The sequence below is a fragment of the Apodemus sylvaticus genome, chromosome 23 (genome assembly GCF_947179515.1).
Source record: "Apodemus sylvaticus chromosome 23, mApoSyl1.1, whole genome shotgun sequence".
Lineage (NCBI taxonomy): Eukaryota > Metazoa > Chordata > Mammalia > Rodentia > Muridae > Apodemus > Apodemus sylvaticus.
Window position 1 is genome coordinate 40142807 of NC_067494.1, and position 18448 is coordinate 40161254.

Genomic DNA, 18448 nt, shown 5'->3' on the forward strand with positions numbered 1-18448 from the left:
TGTTGGGCCCCTGGTGGCTACGTCACAGGTCTGGCATTCTGTGGCACTTGTCTGGAGCCACGTGAGGATGGCAGAGCTTTCCCGTGGTTTCTAAAAATACCTTCTGCCATCCAGAGTACAGCTTTGGGCAGTGCCAGAGAGATTCCGCGTCTGCGTCCTAAGACGAGTTCAGGGACATGGTCCAAGGACACAGCTGCTATCACTGAAAGGCATGCTGCTGCCTCAACTGGGTTCTGACAAGGTGCATTTGGGGAAGAGTAGCTGGAGGTTCCTCCCTCCATGAGCTGTACTGTTCTGCCTCGAGGGACCAAAAAAGCTTCTCCCTGGGTCTTTAGTCTACGACGTCTCCTGCCCATGGCTCTTACGGGATGAGGGTTTGGTAGTCAGCCAGCAGCCCAAGAGGCCAAGAGCACCACAGCCAGATTCTCAGGAATAATTGGCACAGTAAGGCTCACACCACCCGGACTTTGGCTCAGCATCTTAGCCCAGCCTGGACTTGTCACCGGGGCCACCAGCATGTCGTGCTGTGCTGACAGCACTGGCCATATCTCTGTCATCTCTTAGAGTAAGATAGATGGGTGGGGCGGCTCTTTCTGGTCCTGAGGTCTCCTGAGTTCGGGGGTTGAAGTGAGGATTTGTTGACATTCAGGTGTGTGAGGATGCCCAACTGCTTGAGAGGTAGAAGACTTAAGTCTGAGTTTGCTTGTAACAGCGAGAAATTCCCCTGGAGGCTTTCCAAAGGTCTTCTGTTACTTTTAGGCTATTTTTGTCTCCCTGTGGAGCCTAAGCTAGCCTTGAACTTGTAGCGATCTTTCTGCCTCAAGCCCAACAGATACTAACTAGTATTACAGTCTTGACCACTACAGCCCAGCTCCTGGACAGTTTGTTATTGTTTTGTGTTTTAAACAGTTCAATTGAGATACAAACTTTTCTATCCTAAACTCCATCCATTTAAAGCATACAAAACAAGCTCTGTAATCTAAGTTTAGAATAGTCTTTTGTTTTGGTTTGGTTTTGCCTCTAGTGGTGATCAAACTCAGGGCTTCTGACAGGCTGTGCAGGACCTCCACCAATGAGTCACTAGGAAGCTGGAAGCGGCTCACCTCTGCTGGGGCACCTGTATCATGGGCAGTCACCCTCCACCCAGCTCCAGTGCAGGCCACAGATGCTCTCAGCCTAGCTCTGCCCCTGTAGACTTGTACCTAGGAGTCTGTATTGAAGCATCTTGCCCGTGACTGCCTGCGGCCAGAACCCTGTCCCTCTGTGGGTGGCAGAGGTTACATTCCCTGAAGCCGACCATTTTATGGTGAGAAGGCACTTTAAACTTGTTTTCCTCTAGATTTCCGCTTTCCTTTAGAAACATCTTAAGCTGTGTGTGAAGAGGCCCGCAGGTCAAATGAACATGATATACAAGGGAACCAGGGAGGCTATGTTATATTCATGCAAAACTTATCAGAAGCCCCAAGATCAGTCATGACTGTCTTAGAACACTGACATTTGTATGTGTGTCACCCTCACAGCTTTATAGGGGATCCCCTTTCCTGGACCTCTGAGAGAGAGGCTGCACTCCAGGTCCTACTGGGGTCCTGGTGATTGACCGTCTTCTCCGGCTACTGTCTGCCTGCCAGCCTCTCCAGTGTGTTCAGGGATGCCCAGAACAAGTCTGACTTTTCCTGGGTGGGAGGCTTCGTGGTTCCGCCCCTTGTTGCAGCTTCCTGTTCTTTTGAGGATCTTTGATGGCTAGGACTCAGTGCTCTGGTCTCCTCCATCTAAAACGTACGGCGCACCTTGTTAGTCATTCCCTCACTGCCGTAGACACAGCCCTGACCCTGCCATGGTGTGACTGTGCCTCAGATGACACGGAGCAGGATCCAGACAGCTACTTTACCCTTTTAGCTTCCTAACCCCTGTCCTTTGGCAGAGCCTCAGTGTCGTGATCAAACACAGGCTTAAAAGGCTGGCTTACGTTCCTAAGTCTTCTCTCTGGGATTTCCTGGCTTTTGGACTTCATGCCTGTATTTCTACTCTAAATACCATACATCATCAAAGAGAGACTGTGTCATCCTCGGAGAGAGGGGGGCGGCGGCACTGCAAGGCAGTCTGCATCCAACAGCAGTTATCAAGTTAAGCATTAGTTCTGTTTGTCTCTGTCCCTTTATTGACCATGGTCTGTCCTCATATAATATCTTCATTACACTTTAGCCTTGTGTTTTTCCATTTCCAATTTTGCTCCTCTTGCAAAAATGTGCTGGGGAACGGTGTGTATTCTAAACTGCCACACAGTGCCTTCTTGGGAGCTGTCCTAGAATGTGCGCTCTGCAACGGATGGGGAGAGGGGCTGGGGAAGACAGCGAAGGCCAGATGATGCTTTGTCTCTAGGGAGTCACAGGCACGATGCCCTCAGTACAAACTCTTAGATCTCCAGTCTACGTGGCACCCATCTGCATTTGATAGTCTTGTCTGACCCATGCAGTTAGACGTCTGTGCGGTTTATAATGACCTCAGGAAGAATCTGGCCGCCCTTGAAACGCAAGGGTTTTCTGGCAGAGCTTGGGGTGGAATGAATTCGTTATTTCCTTTGTCTGGGGGAACTTATTCCTCTTGCAGCCTCAGGATCCTCGTGTCTGTAACTGGCACAGACACGTGTCTGCCACACGTGCGTCTGGCCTTCACTCTGAAGTTCACGTGATGGATAGATCAGAGCCTCTCCTCTACGACTGTCTCTCCTCTCAAATACCTGTTCTGGGGAACGGGTGGTGCCGGGGCCCCTGTGCGTGCTTGTTCCGTTCCACCAAAGGGAAGCCAGTGAGATGGCCTATGGCACGGGCGTCCCTGAGGTGAGAGGATGAAGGGACAGTCCACCACGTTGAAATGAACAAAAGCCGAGGGCCACGTTAGGCCGTGATGGCTGGTGAGCCCAACAGAGAATAACTTCACATTTGGCCCAATCCTTGGAGTCATCGAGATTACAAGACTGTCTATTAGATGTTCAGAGTATAAACTTTGAAGCAAGGGAGTCATGGGCTTTCCTCTTAGTGACAACCATACATTTTTATCTTTGCTAAGCCCTAGTTCACTGTTTTATAATGAGGGAGTAATACCTGCCTCAGCCAGGCGGTGGTGGCGCACGCCTGTAATCCCAGCACCCTGGGAGGCAGAGGCAGGCGGATTTCTGAGTTCGAGGCCAGCCTGGTCTACAGAGTGAGTTCCAGGACAGCCAGGGCTACACAGAGAAACCCTGTCTCGAAAAATGGAAAAACCCAAATCCAAACAAACAAACAAACAAATAAACAAAAACCTGCCTCATGGGGTTTTAGAGAAGATTTAAAATCATAATACACACTAGAATTTAGCATAGTGTGTAGACCGCACAGTGCTGGAGATGGTAGCTGTTGTTACTGATAATAGAAGTAACTAGAGACCAATATAAGACACACTGGGAGAACTGACTCTGTGTACTTAAGCTCGTCAGAGTTCTCTCACCTTCAAGGACTCAGATGTAGCCAAGTAACACAAGGACAGTGTCTTTGACTGTCTCTCTTCTTTGCCTCACACTTAATAGGGTGTCAGAAGCCCTAGGCACAATGACAGAGCATTTTCTGTGCACCCTGGACATGTGGGATCAGATGTAGCCCTTGCCTTGAAGGAGCAAGGGACAGTCACACGGCGGCAGTGTTACCAGACTAGAGATACGGCAGCAGAAAGCAAGACTGAGCAGCGGCCCTCAGGAGGGGAAGGTGGCAGAGGGTGGGTAGACGTGACAAGTCCTTTTGCCTGGACCGACTTGGGGATTAGAACCACTCAGGCAAGCTAAGCGACCCTGGTAGGGAAACGAATGGCAAGTGACTGTTGTAGCCCCCAAGGTTCATATCTAGAAAATGGCTTTAGTTTAGTGTCTGGGATCCCAGGTACGCTTCATTTTTGAGGTGTGGTGGTAAAGGGGGCGGATTTATACCATCTGTCTAGTTCTGTCAGCATTGCCAGCACCTGCTCAGTATACCGAGCTGGGAGGAACCGCACTGTGGTCAGCTGGCAAACCAGTAGAGCTTCGGCCATAAGTCGGTCTTAACGAGCATCAGAGTGACACGCAGCTAGACAGAAAGCCCAGAAGTGTTCCTAAGGAGACCCTACCGGCAGCTCCTCAAGTGAGCATGCGGCCAGCTTCTGTGAAAGCAGCGGGCGCTACAGGGCCTGGAGGTGTTGCTCATGGTGACCGGGGCTTTTGGGAGCAATCGGAACCTGGCCTCAGAGGTGTTCTCATGGGACATGGACTATAAACTCAAGTTGTGTAAGCTGTGGGGTTAAACTAATAGCTTTAGGGCTCAGGTGAGGAGCACTGGTCCTTTAGCCAGAGGGGAAGCTGAGGTGGAGGAGAGGAAAGGGAACTAAAAACTAAAAAGGCAGCCGAGGGCCAATGGAGATTTCATTTCACTGATGATGTCTCCTTTCCCAAGCCTGCCAACACACCTACACTGGGAGTAGGTGATGCTAGAAAAAGACAATAAAAAAGAGTTAGAAATAAAGTTAGAGAGGCCAGGGGTGGAGGAAAGAGGAGCCAAATGGCAGAAGACAGAGATCGATGACAGAGACTACCAACGGCTCTCATTCTCTTCCATTCCTACCCACATTAAACAGCAGAGGGCTTTGACCTGAAGCTGTGAGGCCCAGAAGCCCTGGAGTCCCCTGTAGGTTTGCAGTGTGGGTGCAACCCCAAGCTGTTCTTTCCCTCCTATGCCCTCACATACTTTTACAACCAGAGCAAAAGGGGTTAGCAAGGAACAGGAAATGAGTCATAACCCACGCTGCCAAACCACAGTGTGTATGCTGGTAGAAATCAGCTGGAGGCTTACAAGACACACATTCCCGACTGGCCCTAGAAATACGGCTCAGCAGATCTGAGCTGGGCCCGAAACTTAGCGTTTCTAACTTGTCTCCTCCGGGAGATGCAGGGACCACACTTTGAAACCTGGACTCAGATCCTTTCCACCCATCTCCTCTCCTGCACTCTCTTGTGTGTGTGTGTGTGTGTATGGGGGGGGGGGGAGCTGTCCTTGTTTTTGTTATGGTCCCAAGAGTGGGTTCATTGTTCACACTGACATTAGATTAGCCATGGTGGCTGGGCAGTGGTGGTGCATGTCTTTAATCCCAGCACTTGGGAGGCAGAGGCAGGTGGATTTCTGAGTTCAAGGCCAGCCTGGTCTACAGAGTGAGTTCCAGGACAGCCAGGGCTACACTGAGAAACCCTGTCTCGAAAAAACAAAAACAAACAAACAAACAAAAAAAGATTAGCCACGGTGGATGACAGGACCACGATAGCTGTGCCCGATCTCTTCCACAATGTGGACTGGACTGCAGCTTCTCTTACTGGTTGCTGCCTTTGCCCTGGCTTTCCGCCTATGGCCCATCTTCCCTGATATGGTAGAGGAGCACAAATAGAGACCATCCTCATGCAAGTTGTGGAGCTGCTGGTTCCAATGAAGTCTCCTCTATGTTAATCAGTTGTGTAGACTCGCTAGGAACTTTTCCCTGTTTGTGGGTCTTTTGTGGTGACCATAGGTAGTAGACAAGAGTCACCTAGGTCCAGGACTCAGTCTCCTCACTTTGTTCCTGACTGGATACCCAGTGGCATGTTGACTCGGCAGTGGATGACCTGGGCAATGTTTTTAGCAGAGAGTTCTGGGCATTGTGGGGCAGTCTGCTGTGTCCTTGGGTGCCACCTGTTTAACAGAAGAGCCTTTGTGCTGGGTCTTACGGAGACAGGCAGCCTTGTCCAGCACTGGAGCTTGTCACAATGGTGTCTGTTAGGAAGAATAGAGGTGGAAGAATTTTGCTGGCCTGGACCACGCTGCAGTTAGGGACCCCTGTGCTGCAGAGTCGGACTTGAGGATACCAATCCCGGCAAGGGATGGGAGTGTTGTTAGCAGACTCAAGGGTGCCAGCCTCACAGGGAATGAGCCCCAGAGATGGCTGAGCAGTGCCACATTGCAGCCTGGCTCCAGGCAGTGAGAAAGTCATTTGCCTCAATGAACATGATCGTCATCTTCCTGTTCTGTCTTTCTGTAGGTTGGCTCCTATCATCTGAGACTGCACAGAGGCCTAGAGGCCAACGCTCCTGCTTTTGAAAGGTAAGGACCATGAGGTACCATCCATCCAAGACCTTACCCCCTCCATTCGGAAGGCAAGGATGGGCAGGGCAGTGGAAAGGGGAATCCCAATCCTGAATCAAACCAGCCTCTTACTTTGGTCCTTTACCCAAAGAAAGGAGTTCATGAGATGGTATTTTTTTATCTTTCTCAGTCTCCTTGAGAATTAATCCACCAGAGTGTAGGTGATGCTCTGTAATTATTTGTCAGTTTCTTTTTAGAATGAAGATTCACCAATTGTTCCTGATTGATAAGGGATGATCTGAATTACAGGGTATCGGCACTGTTTCTGGTTAAAAGTAGCTGTCTTGAGTCAGTGTTCAATTACTGTGAGAGTCACCATGACCACAACAACTCTTATAAAGGAAAACATTTCATTGGGCGTGGCTTACAGTTTAGAGGTTCAGTCCGTTATCATCATGGAGGGAAGCATGGTAGCATAAAGGTAGACACGGTGCAGGAGAATGGCTCAGAGTTCTACATCTGGATCCTTGGGTGGCAGGGGGAGACCATGAACCATTAACATGGCTTGAGCATCTCAAAGTCTCCCCACAGTGAAACACTTCCTCCAATAAGGCCACACCTTCCAGTAGTGCCACTCCCTGTGGACCTAGGGAGGGCATTTTTATTCAAACCACAACAGTACATAGAAAGCTGTAAAGTAGAAGAATATGCAAACTCCCAAGTCCCTCCAAGATTGTACCCATTCTAGATAAAAGCTTTGGCATATAAGTTTCATTTTAAAAGAAAAAAAGAAAAGACAATTGGATCGTGCCTTTGGAAAGCCATTGCTAGGCTGAGTGTTGATAATCTGTACTCAAAGTCATCAATAGCCTCTTTAAAAGATTTTGTTTTGGATCAGAATACCGATAAAATAAAATATATAATAATATATATAATATAAAAATAAAAATAATATATATAAAATATAAAAATAAAAAGATAAAATCTTAAATTTAACCAACATTCTCAAAGGTAACGCTTGGGTATTTTATTCATTTCATCTGAAGCTTCATTGGGTTTTGCATTTGCTTTCGTGCTTTTGGGACTCTACAAGCACTGGTAACCCAAGAGCCCCGCTGTGACTCCCTCATCAGTTGCTATAAAGGGTGGGCCTTTTGTGTAAGTTAGCCTTGTCCCAGAACACACTCAGGAGATACACACAGTCGGTGAGGGTCATTGGTCCGTACTACCACATCAAATACTCCCAGGACAGAGTTAAGAGTGAACTGAACCAGAAACTGACCCTGAACACGGGGACAGTGTTCTTCTGAGTTTGTTTCCAGCAGATGTTCTGCCAATGTTACAGTGTTATCAATGTCATCATGGACATGAAAAAAATCATGTTTTATTTTTACACAAAAGGGAAGGACAGAAGAGCCACCCCCGGGTACTGAGCCCTGGTCTTCCACTTTTGTTGATCTTTGGTCCTCACACTGTCTGCTCAGGGAGGGTGAGCTGGATTCTACAAGATGAGAGAGCTCAGGATCTGCTCTGGATGTCAGGATGGCAACCCTGATCATTTTTTCCCATCCACCCTTGGGATTTAGAACCTGTTGAGGAAAGGGTCTGGGTAAGACAGGGAGACCAGGCCCTTATAGGCCGTATCTCTGAAAGGCTGCGTGGCAGGATGGGGCTTGGCTCTGTGACTAGCATGGGACTCGGGTCATTTAATGACAGGCACAAGCAGTGAGCCACCCTTCCTCAGTGGACACAGGCAGGGACACACCTTCTCTGGGAAATCCCAGAGAGTAGACTGGCAGGTCCACCTCGTCTTGTCCCATCCTTGGGATGCCAAGACCCTCACGGAAGTGGGACTAGCAGACTTAGCCCGGCTCGTCAGCAGACAAGCTTAGATAAAACTCTCACTTCAAAATCTATTCTGCGTGATATCACCCAACAGAAGGGGGGGGGGTATTTTCCCCTCACCAGGCTAAAAATAGTTCTTTATAAATTTAAAAAAACAATTATATTGGGGCTGGAGAGATGGCTCAGAAGTTAAGAACACTGGCTGCTCTTCCAGAGGTCCTGAGTTCAATTCTCAGCAACCACATAGTAGCTCACGACCATCTGTAATGGGCATCCAATGCTGTCTATCTTTAAAACACTAATTATATTTATAAAATAAATGTCAGAAAATAAATTGTAGAATCTTGGAAAAGACAAAAATGTTGAAAGAAGAAAAACAAATTTAACATTCCACCCACAGTGAATATCTTTCTATTCCTTTTTGCTATATTTACATGTAAAATGTTCCTATATTTACATTTTTAAAACCTTACATAGAAAAATCACAGTGTTAAGTTTCTTTTATATGTCTGAGTTTTACATTGCATTTTCTTATTTTTAAAATCACTACATTGAAACATTTCCAAATGTAAAATTACTCCGGTACGTTTACCAGGCAAGGTGGCCGATGCCTGTGACCCTAGCATTTGAGAAGCGGAAGCTGAGAAATCATGTGCTCTTCCTTATTGGAAACAAGGCCATCCTTGTCTACATAGTGAATCTGAGGCCAGCCTGGGCTATATGAGACCCAAGAAAAAAATAGTTACTTTTTTTTTTAAAGCAAACTTGTGATAAAGATTAAGCACTGGCACCTCTCTGTAATATTTGAGGGTGAAATATGTACCACATGAGATACTGATTTGGGTTTGAAATACAGCACCTGAGAGGTGGTTGGCCTCTGAGGTAGAGGTAACTGCTTATCCCCCCCCCCACCCCCAGTGAGAAAAGGAAGACACCAAAGAGGAGGCTCTGGGTTAACTTTGGAGGTGGATGTGTTGAACTGGCATAACAGATATTTATAAAATAACATATTTATATTATTCTTGGTGACCCTTTGTAAAAAGGGCCTGAATAGCCTCATCTAAAAGCAGCACATGCTAGACATTGTTCCGGCCCAACGCCTTCTGTTCACACAGCCTGGGTTGACTTTAAAGCCCTGTGGGTTTTAGAAGAGCAGAGCTAGGAGCCAAGAATGGGGTTTTCCTCCCTCTACACTTGGAATTAGGGACACGGCTGGTCCTAGACCTTCAGTGCTAAGATGGAGGAGGTGCGGGCTGCCTGCCCCGCCCCTACCATGGAGTCACCGCCAACGCTGATCCTGTTGCAGGCACATGGTCCTTCTGAAGGAGCAATACGGAAAACAGGTGGTTGTGAACCTGCTGGGAAGCAGAGGCGGTGAGGAGGTGCTCAACCGAGCCTTCAAGGTAATGCTCAGCTGGGGATGCTGGGGAGGGGGAGGGGCAGAGGTGGGGTCTCAAGGACACAGGCTCCTGTGAACACTCCCCCCCCAGGATAGCAAGTGCCCTATGTTCAGAGCCAGCACTAGGTGCCTTGAGCTCTTAATACTTTCAGTTTTCTTTCTGTGAGCTGAGGTATGGGAGCATTTGTTCAATCTCTAGTCAGAACTGCTTCACTGAGCTCCACCTGGGCAGAGAAGTCTCCCGTTCTCCCCCTGAGGAGTCCCGTGCCCCCCCCCCCAGGAGCTGTTTTTCTGGCCAGAACGGGAGAAGGGAAAGCCTAGCTTATTCTGACGCTAAGAGGCGGCAGCTGCCAGCACCCACAGCCTTGGGGCTGAGTTACTGTTCTGAGCCTCTTGGTTCGACGCAGACCTGCAGGGCCTCTGGATCGCCTTCAAGTTTCTTGGTCGTGTTTGGGCTGCTGGGGAGGCCAGGTGCCAGCCCCTGGCAGCTTCTTTTGATTCCTGGGTGCCCAGTGGTGAGCAGAGAGGATCTCAGTGGGACGGTGGAGCTAGTGACTCCACACAGGTCTCTTGGCCACAGAACCCTTGAATCGTCACTGGAAGGTTCATTCACCTGGAACAGTCACCATCCGTTCTGCCCAGGCTTCTGCTTACTGGGAAAGCGCTCCCTGGTTGTTTGAAGTTCGAAAGAAGTCTCTTATGGAGACACCTTAAAGGTCCCCTTGGGAGGGATGTGACCTTTGTGGCTTCCACTGCCACTCTGACCTCTGACCCCTAGCCCCTGGCTGGAGGAAGCCAAATCCAGCTAGAGTGCTCATTCCACACCCACACGTGTGCGTGGATCAGGAGCTTGCCCGGTGCTGGCTCTCTTTGGCCAGACTTGCTTTTCCTGTTTAGTTTGTTGCCATAGGCAACAAGCTCAAGAAATATCTCCTCCCACTTCTCTTGGCAGCAGTACTGACTACTTATTTTAAGGAAGGTGGGGAGAAAAGGGACAATAAAGAAAATCAATCTCAGTCTTTCTCCCTTTTCAACAAAACCCCCCAAGTCTTCCATGCTTGAGCTATAAAAAGGACACTTTCAGCTCCTCCCCCATAGGTGGCAAGGCCCAGCCCTGAAGTGACAGTCTCTTTTATACCCGGAGGACAGAGCTGTCCCAGGAGTTAAGGATGGACCCTGAGCAGGTAGAAGGCACATTTTACTTGGAGACATCACTTCTGGCTCTAATTCCTCAGCATCCCTAACCAGTCAGAGGCCAGTGCCTAGGAGCCTGGGAACCAGAGGTTCTCATTCCACAGCTGAACAATGTGCTGGCTCTAGAGGGTAGCACTCAAAGACCCTAAGCTCTTTTTTTTTTTTTAAGTTACCTAGGCATCCCTTTCCCCAGACGTTCTTGAAGATGGTGGAATTTGTTGATTTACATTATGGCTGGCTGGGGGCGGTGATCCAGGGTCCTCCTAGTTCTTTTGAGTTTTTAGAGTCCCTGGCTGCTAATGTTGGCTAATACAGTAAGGTCTGAGACTTGTGGCTGAGGAGGGCAGGCAGCCTCTCTCCTACTCTTTGGTGAGCATGCCAAGGAAGCTTGCCAGACTAGGGAAGGGGAGAGGCGGGAAAAGGAGGGTTCGCTTCTGTGAGGAGGATCCTGACCCATCCGCACGGTTCCCTATTTCTCTCTGGGTCCTCTCACCTTCGCTCTGGCTCCTGGCCCGGGCCTCAGTCACGTGGGACAACAGCGCCTCCATCTTGGGTTTCACCACTGTACAGACCTGCTGGCCATCTCTGGAGTCTCAACTCCTACTGAGCCCACCCTCCCGGGACTGGTGCCTGTCTGGATGTAGCTGGTTACCCGGGTAACAGGAACTAGATTATGAGCTGCGCAGCCTGCCACATGTTGCTGTTCTTGAGGGCTGGGCACTTGGGCCAGCTGCAGGACAGATCTAACCTTCCCTCACCTGTGACCTCTGAGCTCCACAAGAGTGGGATGTCCCCCAGAGAGACACCCCTGCTGTGGGCTCTTTTGCCCAAAGGGGACCTCCTGCCCTTATGCAGGCAAGATTCTCTTTGTGTCTTCTGTCCCCCTCTATCTAGGCTTTTGTCTCATGTGTCCCTTTGGAGGTCAGGGCCAGGCTACGGGCTAATGTGTACACTCTAGTAGGTGACCCTGGTGGCCAGAGCACTTAAGCTACCGGAGGAACACCACCTGCCCTGCTTCCGACTCCTTTCTGTGTCTGTTTGCTCACACCCTTCCCCTCCCCCCTCCCTCTCCCCCTCCCCCTTTCCCTTTTCAGAAGTTGCTCTGGGCTTCTTGCCACGCGGGCGACACGCCTATGATAAATTTTGACTTCCATCAGTTTGCCAAAGGTAGGAAGCTAGAGAAATTGGAGAACCTGTTGAGACCTCAGTTACAGCTACACTGGGAAGACTTTGACGTGTTTGCGAAGGGAGAGAATGTAAGTCCACGGTGAGTCCTGGAGGAGCGTTCAAACTCCTGCTGGGGGAGGAGTCTAGAGGCTTTGGAGGCTGTGAGCCCCTTAGGTTATGCACTTCAACAGGAGTCATTTCCCTCCCTGGCTTCCTGGCTACACTTGTGGCTTCCTGAGCTCTGTGATGTTAGTGATTTGGGGTCCTGATCTTCTCTCCTTACTTCTCTGTCATCAGAGACATTTGCTTTTGAATTTAGTGACAAGAGATCTGGATAAAGACATAAAGTCTGAACATAAAGGACCATATTACAACATTGAGCTCCAAGCTGGCATTGTAGCTCAGTTGGTAGATGCCCTCCTAGCATGCTGGGTCAGCCCCCAGCATCAAGCAAAACTAAGTCTGGTGGTGCATAGCTATAATCCCAGTGCTTAAGAAGTATAGGCAGGGGCTGGAGAGATGGCTCAGCGGTTAAGAGCACTGACTACTCTTCCGAAGGTCCTGAGTTCAAATCCCAGCAACCACATGATGACTTACAACCATCTGTAATGGGATCTGACACCCTCTTCTGGTGTATCTGAAGACAGCTACAGTACACTTACATATAACAATAAATAAATCTTTGGACCAGAGCAAGCAGAGGTCCTGAGTTCAATTCCCAGCAACCACTTGATGGCTCACAACCATCTGTATAGCTACGATGTACTCATAAACATAAAAAAAAAAGTCTTAAAAAAAAAGTATAGGTAGGAGGAATAGAAGTTTAAGGTCATGGGTTGTGAGTGCTAGGCTGTCCTTGACTATCCTGGACTACCTAAGACTATCTCAGAAACAATACAGAACAACTACAAACCCAAACAAACAAAAGTAAACAAACAAACGAAACCCTCTGAGCTCAGGTGACATGACTTAGCCACACTGGGACAGGACCTCTGAGGTGAACTGGTACAAAGCCAAGGGACCCACAGCACCGGGTTATGAGTTACCTTGTTCTGAACAGAGCTTCTTCAAACCACAGCCTGTCGTTGGAAAGGGGATCTTAAGTTTATGAGATCGCTTCCTCCCTAAAACTCCCTGGCTGCCGAGAGTGTCCTCACGGACATCCACATTCATTGTTATCACAGACACCCATGCAGGGCAGCAGAAACATTGTCGCCCAGTAAACTGATCAAGGCCTTGCCCTGCTTTCTTGTCTCCATTCTGTAAAAAGTATCTTTTTGCTACTTACTGCTATCATTTCCACATTTTTTGTGCCTCTCTTGGGTGATGTTTTTGTTTAACCTCACTGCCAAGGGTGCTGCCTGACTCTCTAAAGACCAAACAGCAAGGCTGTTCCCTATAGAGGAAACACACTTGATACCTTCCTTTGGGCAAGAGTTGCATTGTGGTTGGTGGAGGGTCGGTAGTAAGAAGCAGCGGGAGGCACTAGACTTTAACGATGGTTTTTCTACCTGATAAAACCATTTTATGTCAAACCCCTATAAAATTACAAACCAAAAGGTTGAAGTTGCTCCGTCCTAAGTTTGCCTGCCTGTGTGTGTTTGCCAGTGTGTGTCTTTAAGCAAAAACATGCAAAGCCAGGTCATTAATTGACCAGCTGATGTGGTTGGTGTCAGAGACTCGGGCTTCATTCACCAGGAGTGAGGGCTTTCCGTAGAGGGTTACAAAGTATCCACCGAAAAATGCTGTAGAATAACATTGTATTCATTGTAGAGAATCCGACCAGCTGTGCTTACAGTGACACAGGGAGGGGCTGCTGAGAGTGTATTCTCTGGCCTGCCTGTCCTTTCTTCAGTACAGGATCTCTCGGGATGTGTCCCGGGGCTTCTGATGAGCTACTAGGGAGGAGGCGAGGGGTCTTCTGGAAAAAGTTTCTTTAGAGCAGACCGACTGTTCTTTAGGTCACTGTATAGTAGCTATTGTTCTTGCCAGCATACCTCCTGATCCCTCCGTGTCTCCTGGCTGTAAGGTTTCAGAAAGGCACTCTGCGGATGAACTGTCTCGACTGTCTGGATAGAACCAACACTGTGCAGAGCTTCATTGCTCTTGAGGTGAGCTCCTTGGGCCTTCTGGGCCATGTCCTGGGCCATCAGGGAGGCAAGAGGGGCTTTCCTGGGTTGACTTTTGAGTGATAGGTCAGGCGGCAGGAATGTTCAGGGGGAACATTTAGAGTGGTTTCCTTGGTTGCTTCCTGCTTGTCACCATATGCCTTTTCTGTCACCCAGACATTGTGACACAATGGCTCCAGGTACCCTTAAGAAGCAGCTATTCCTTAGATAGTTTTGAATATACCTCAAAGCCAAGGCAGTGTGAGGCTGACTGTGATGTCTGGTTCTGAGGCCTGGGAAGGGAATACCCAAGTGCCACTTTGGTACTAGCCTGGCCTCTATCCGTGTCACCTCTGGTCCTCCACTGCCTTCTGACAGTAGCATTGTATGACCTGGTATCAGGCAGCCAAAAAGGGGTAGGGAAGATGGCCTGGGAAAAGTTGGGGGAGTCAGGGTAGGGAAGCCCCTTCTATGCAGCCGGTGTTCCTTGTCCACAGTCTGATGAGTAATGTGCTTACTCTGAGATATCGGTGGGTTCCCTAGACATCTATCGGGAACTGTGGTTCTTGGTTTGTCTCCCAGGTCCTTCATCTGCAGCTCGAGAGCTTGGGGCTGAATTCCAAGCCCATCACTGACCGCTTTGTGGAGTCCTTCAAAACCATGTGGTCTCTGAATGGGCACGGCCTAAGCAAGGTGTTCACAGGGAGCAGGGCCCTGGAAGGGAAGGCCAAGGTAGGGGCAGGCCAGGGGGAGGGGTGGGGAGGGGGCAGGAAGGAGGGCGGCTCAGATCCCTCTCACCCCGTGTCCATCCGGCTCACACAGGTGGGGAAGCTGAAGGATGGTGCCCGGTCCATGTCTCGTACCATCCAGTCCAACTTCTTCGACGGGGTAAAGCAGGACGCCATCAAGCTACTGCTAGTCGGAGATGTCTACAATGAAGAGTCCACAGACAAAGGCCGGATGCTGCTGGACAACACGGCCCTTCTGGGTAATGGGGTATCCACAGTCTTTGTTTTTGTTTTTGTTTTTTTTTATTTTTAAGATTTATTTCTTTATTATATATAAGTACACCGTAGCTGTCTTCAGACACACCAGAAGAGGGCGTCAGATCTCATTGTGGATGGTTGTGAGCCACCCTGTGGTTGCTGGGACTTGAACTCAGGACCTCTGCTCATTCTGGCCCCATTCCCTCCGGCCCAAAGATTTATTTATTTATTATATGTGAGTACACTGTAGCTGTCTTCAGACACTCCAGAAGAGGGCATCAGATCCCATCCCAGGTGGTTGTGAGTCACCATGTGGTTGCTGGGACTTGAACTCAGGACCTCTGGAAGAGCAGTCGGTGCTCTTAACCACTGAGCCATCTCTCCAGCCCTGGTATCCACAGTCTTAAGGGTGTGAGGGGGCAAGGTGATAGTGACCCCCCCCAGCACACCCAGTTATGTGATCTAAGATGGAGCTTCTGAGCTATGGTCCCCCAATGTGTTCAGCTGGCCCAGGAAGCCCGATGTCTCTGAATAGTTGTCCCTCAGGATCCACAAGGCCCCATCTAGGTCCATCATCTAGGTCCCCACGGGGAAACTCCACAGAAGCGCAAGTCTCTCAGGCCCCTCAGAGAACAAGGAAAACACATTGCTGAGGGCGTGTCCAATCTCACAAGGCTGTCAGGATTCTTTGAAGATGTGTTGTTGGGATCACACCTAGAGTCTGGCACGTGCTTGACCAGCGCTGGACTACGGAGCTGGACAAGCCCAACCTCTTTTTACTTTCTGTGCTGAGACAGGTTTGCACCAAGCCGCCCACGCTGCCCCTGAACTCACTGTAGCCAAGGAAGACCTTGACTTTCGAGACTTCTGCCTCAGACTCCCACGTATCTGATTACAAACTGTGCCATCAGGCCTGGCTTCCATAGGAAACTTTTCATGACACCCTATTCCTTTAGAGACTATGAACTTTACTATTCTAATGGAAGAAAGAAAAGGCAGAGCCAGCATGTTTAGTTATTTTAAAAAAGGATTATGTTTTTAGAAACTTTTGGTGTTTCAGAAATATAAATGAATCCATGTTACAATAATTTTATATAGGCCTTTCTCTTCTCTTGTTCCTTAATTGGGGATTGTTTAAGTTTGTGCGGTGATATTAGATATCTGTTGTGCTCTGTGGTTAAGTTCTAACTCAGGAAAACTGGAGCCAACTCCAGATTCTATAGCGATCTTAGGGGCAAACCAGACATGTAAGTTGTTGAGTTTAGTTGTATTTTTTTCTTCTAGATATATTTATTTTGTTTTATGTATGTGTATGTCTTGCAGTGTGTGAATGTCTGTTGCTTTTGGAGCCGAAAGGGAGAGTGGATTTCCTGGGATTGGAGCCATGATGGCTGTCTGTCACCATGTGGGTGCAGGGAACCAAACCCAGGTCCTCTAGGAAAGCAACAAGGACTCTGAGTCTCTGAGCCATCTCTCCAGGACCTAAAGTTGCTAGTTTTTAAAACTATGAATATATTTTGTATCTCTAAGAAAACAGAGATATAGATACAGTGGTTTGTTTTTTTCTTTTTTAATGCCTTAGGTTTGAGGTCAAATAAACAAAATGGTCTTTGAGGCTTGCTGGATGGGGAAGGTAAAAATAATTGCAAAGATGCTGATTTGGGTTGATAAGACATTTAAAGTTCCATCCATTCATTCATCTATCCATCCATCCAATCATATATATTCCATACATATATTATTTACCATTATTCGTAAATGTGACACATTAGTGGTTTGTTACACAGTTCAGGATACAGTTTATTACAGTGCAGGATAATAGACTGAGTAGTAAATGCTAGGTTTTCCCCTGTCACTGGGTGCCACGTGCCTCTGTAACTATAGCTAGAAAGCACATTTCCAGCCCCATCTTTCCATGCTTTATTGCAGACAGGAAAGCGGAGTGGTTAGGGTAGGGTTCAGTCCTCTCCATCCATTCTCATATGGACCGTGTTCAGGTCTGTTGTCCCCAGCTCATGAGGGGCATTCTCCGACAGGCCACATCTCGTACAATGTGGGAGGGCTTCTACAGTCTGGGCTGCAGAAAACCTGTGTCCTCTATGCTCCTAACAGCGACACCCAGGATCTTGAAGGCCATGACAGAACGCCAGTCAGAATTCACGAATTTCAAGCGCATCCAGGTCGCCGTGGGGACCTGGAACGTGAACGGAGGGAAGCAGTTCCGGAGCAATCTCCTGGGGACCGCTGAGCTGGCGGACTGGCTCCTGGATGCCCCCCAGCTGTCAGGAGCAGTGGACTCTCAGGGTAAGTAAGGATGCTGACTTGGGAAAGGACAAACACGGTCCCCTACAACCTGTCCCAGCGGCTTGACCCTGCGGGCACCGCCTTGTAAAATTTAATATTTATGTGTCGCAATGTTTAGAGGCACCGTGGTCTCACCTGCTAGGGTGGCACCTCGCAGTGTTATCATTAACGACAACACTCCTTTCCCTTCCTAAGTACTTGGAGGAGTTTCCAGGGAGTGGTTCACCTTTCTCTAAAAATGCAGAGATTTTGTGCTGGGACTCAGTGCTCACACTCCTTGTGACCTATAGGAGATGCTGTCTGTGGTCTGTGCTGCTGTCAGGAGATGACAGAGCAAGGATGTTGAAACTCTGAAATCCTAAATAGCAGCTGAAGCTTTTTTTTTTTTTTTTTTTTTTTTTTAGTACTGATGAGATATCATGTGGGTGTGGGGACATAGTATCTTTCACAAAGGGAAATTTTCCTCCTCTGATCTTATGTGATGGATAGCAAGCACAGTAGCACTGAAAATGCATAATACTGTGTGTGTGTGTATGTGTATGTGTGTGTGTGTATGTGGTGCGTGTTGTATGTGTATGTGTGTGTGTGGTATGTGGTGTGTGTGTGGTATGTGTGTGGGTGGTGTGTGTATGTGTGTGTGTGTGGTCTGTGGTATATGTGGTGTGTGGTGTGTGTGTGCAGTGTGTGTGTGATGTGGTGTGTGTGTGTATGTATGTGGTGTGTGTATGTGTGGTGTCTGTGTGTGTGTGGTGTCTGTGGCATGTGTGTGGTGTGGTGTGTGTGTATGTATGTGTGTGTGTGTGTGTGTGTGTGTGTGTTTGTCAAGGTGTACATGGCACAGGTGAATTCTATGTGAAGAATTGGGTGTCATCCCCAAGATATTATTTGCGTGCAGGTATTCCAAAATCTGTACCTCAACTGTCCCAAGCATTTTGCTAAGGGTTATTTAGCTTGCAGAGTGTTAATTTAGAAGCCTGGCTGCTTCCTTCATTCCCCCAAACAAAACAGGTTCATGGCTAGGTGAGGGGTTACTCATGGTCTAATACACGCATCCTCTCTTGCAACATACATATGTGACCCTCACCTCAGGGAAGGAAGGTATTAGGGTCCACAGTGTGGGAACACTGACATTCTCATGACAGGTGGCTTGTGTTAGCATTGGTAAGGTATCCAGAGTATCTAATGTATCTAAATGACAGCAGAGGCTCTGGCCGTACCTCCAGGGATATTGTCTCAGTTAGGGTCTTACTGCTGTGAACCAGGCACACTGATAATTGTTGGGCAGGAGTGTTACTGGGGAAGTTTGTGGTAAGCTCACCGGAACCTACCAGGTTCAGG

At 48.5% G+C, this 18448-nt stretch overlaps 1 protein-coding gene across 2 annotated transcripts in view; it reads left to right on the forward strand.

The window, feature by feature from the left end:
* Synj2 (synaptojanin 2) overlaps positions 1-18448 on the forward strand; it is a 98159-nt gene that overhangs the window by 52881 nt on the left and 26830 nt on the right. For both annotated transcript variants that reach the window (XM_052169224.1, XM_052169223.1), the window contains exons 6-12: positions 6064-6125; positions 9259-9355; positions 11640-11812; positions 13742-13823; positions 14403-14552; positions 14643-14808; positions 16919-17110. In XM_052169224.1, coding sequence (XP_052025184.1) covers positions 6064-6125; positions 9259-9355; positions 11640-11812; positions 13742-13823; positions 14403-14552; positions 14643-14808; positions 16919-17110 — 922 coding nt within the window. The remainder of the gene's footprint in view (positions 1-6063; positions 6126-9258; positions 9356-11639; positions 11813-13741; positions 13824-14402; positions 14553-14642; positions 14809-16918; positions 17111-18448) is intronic.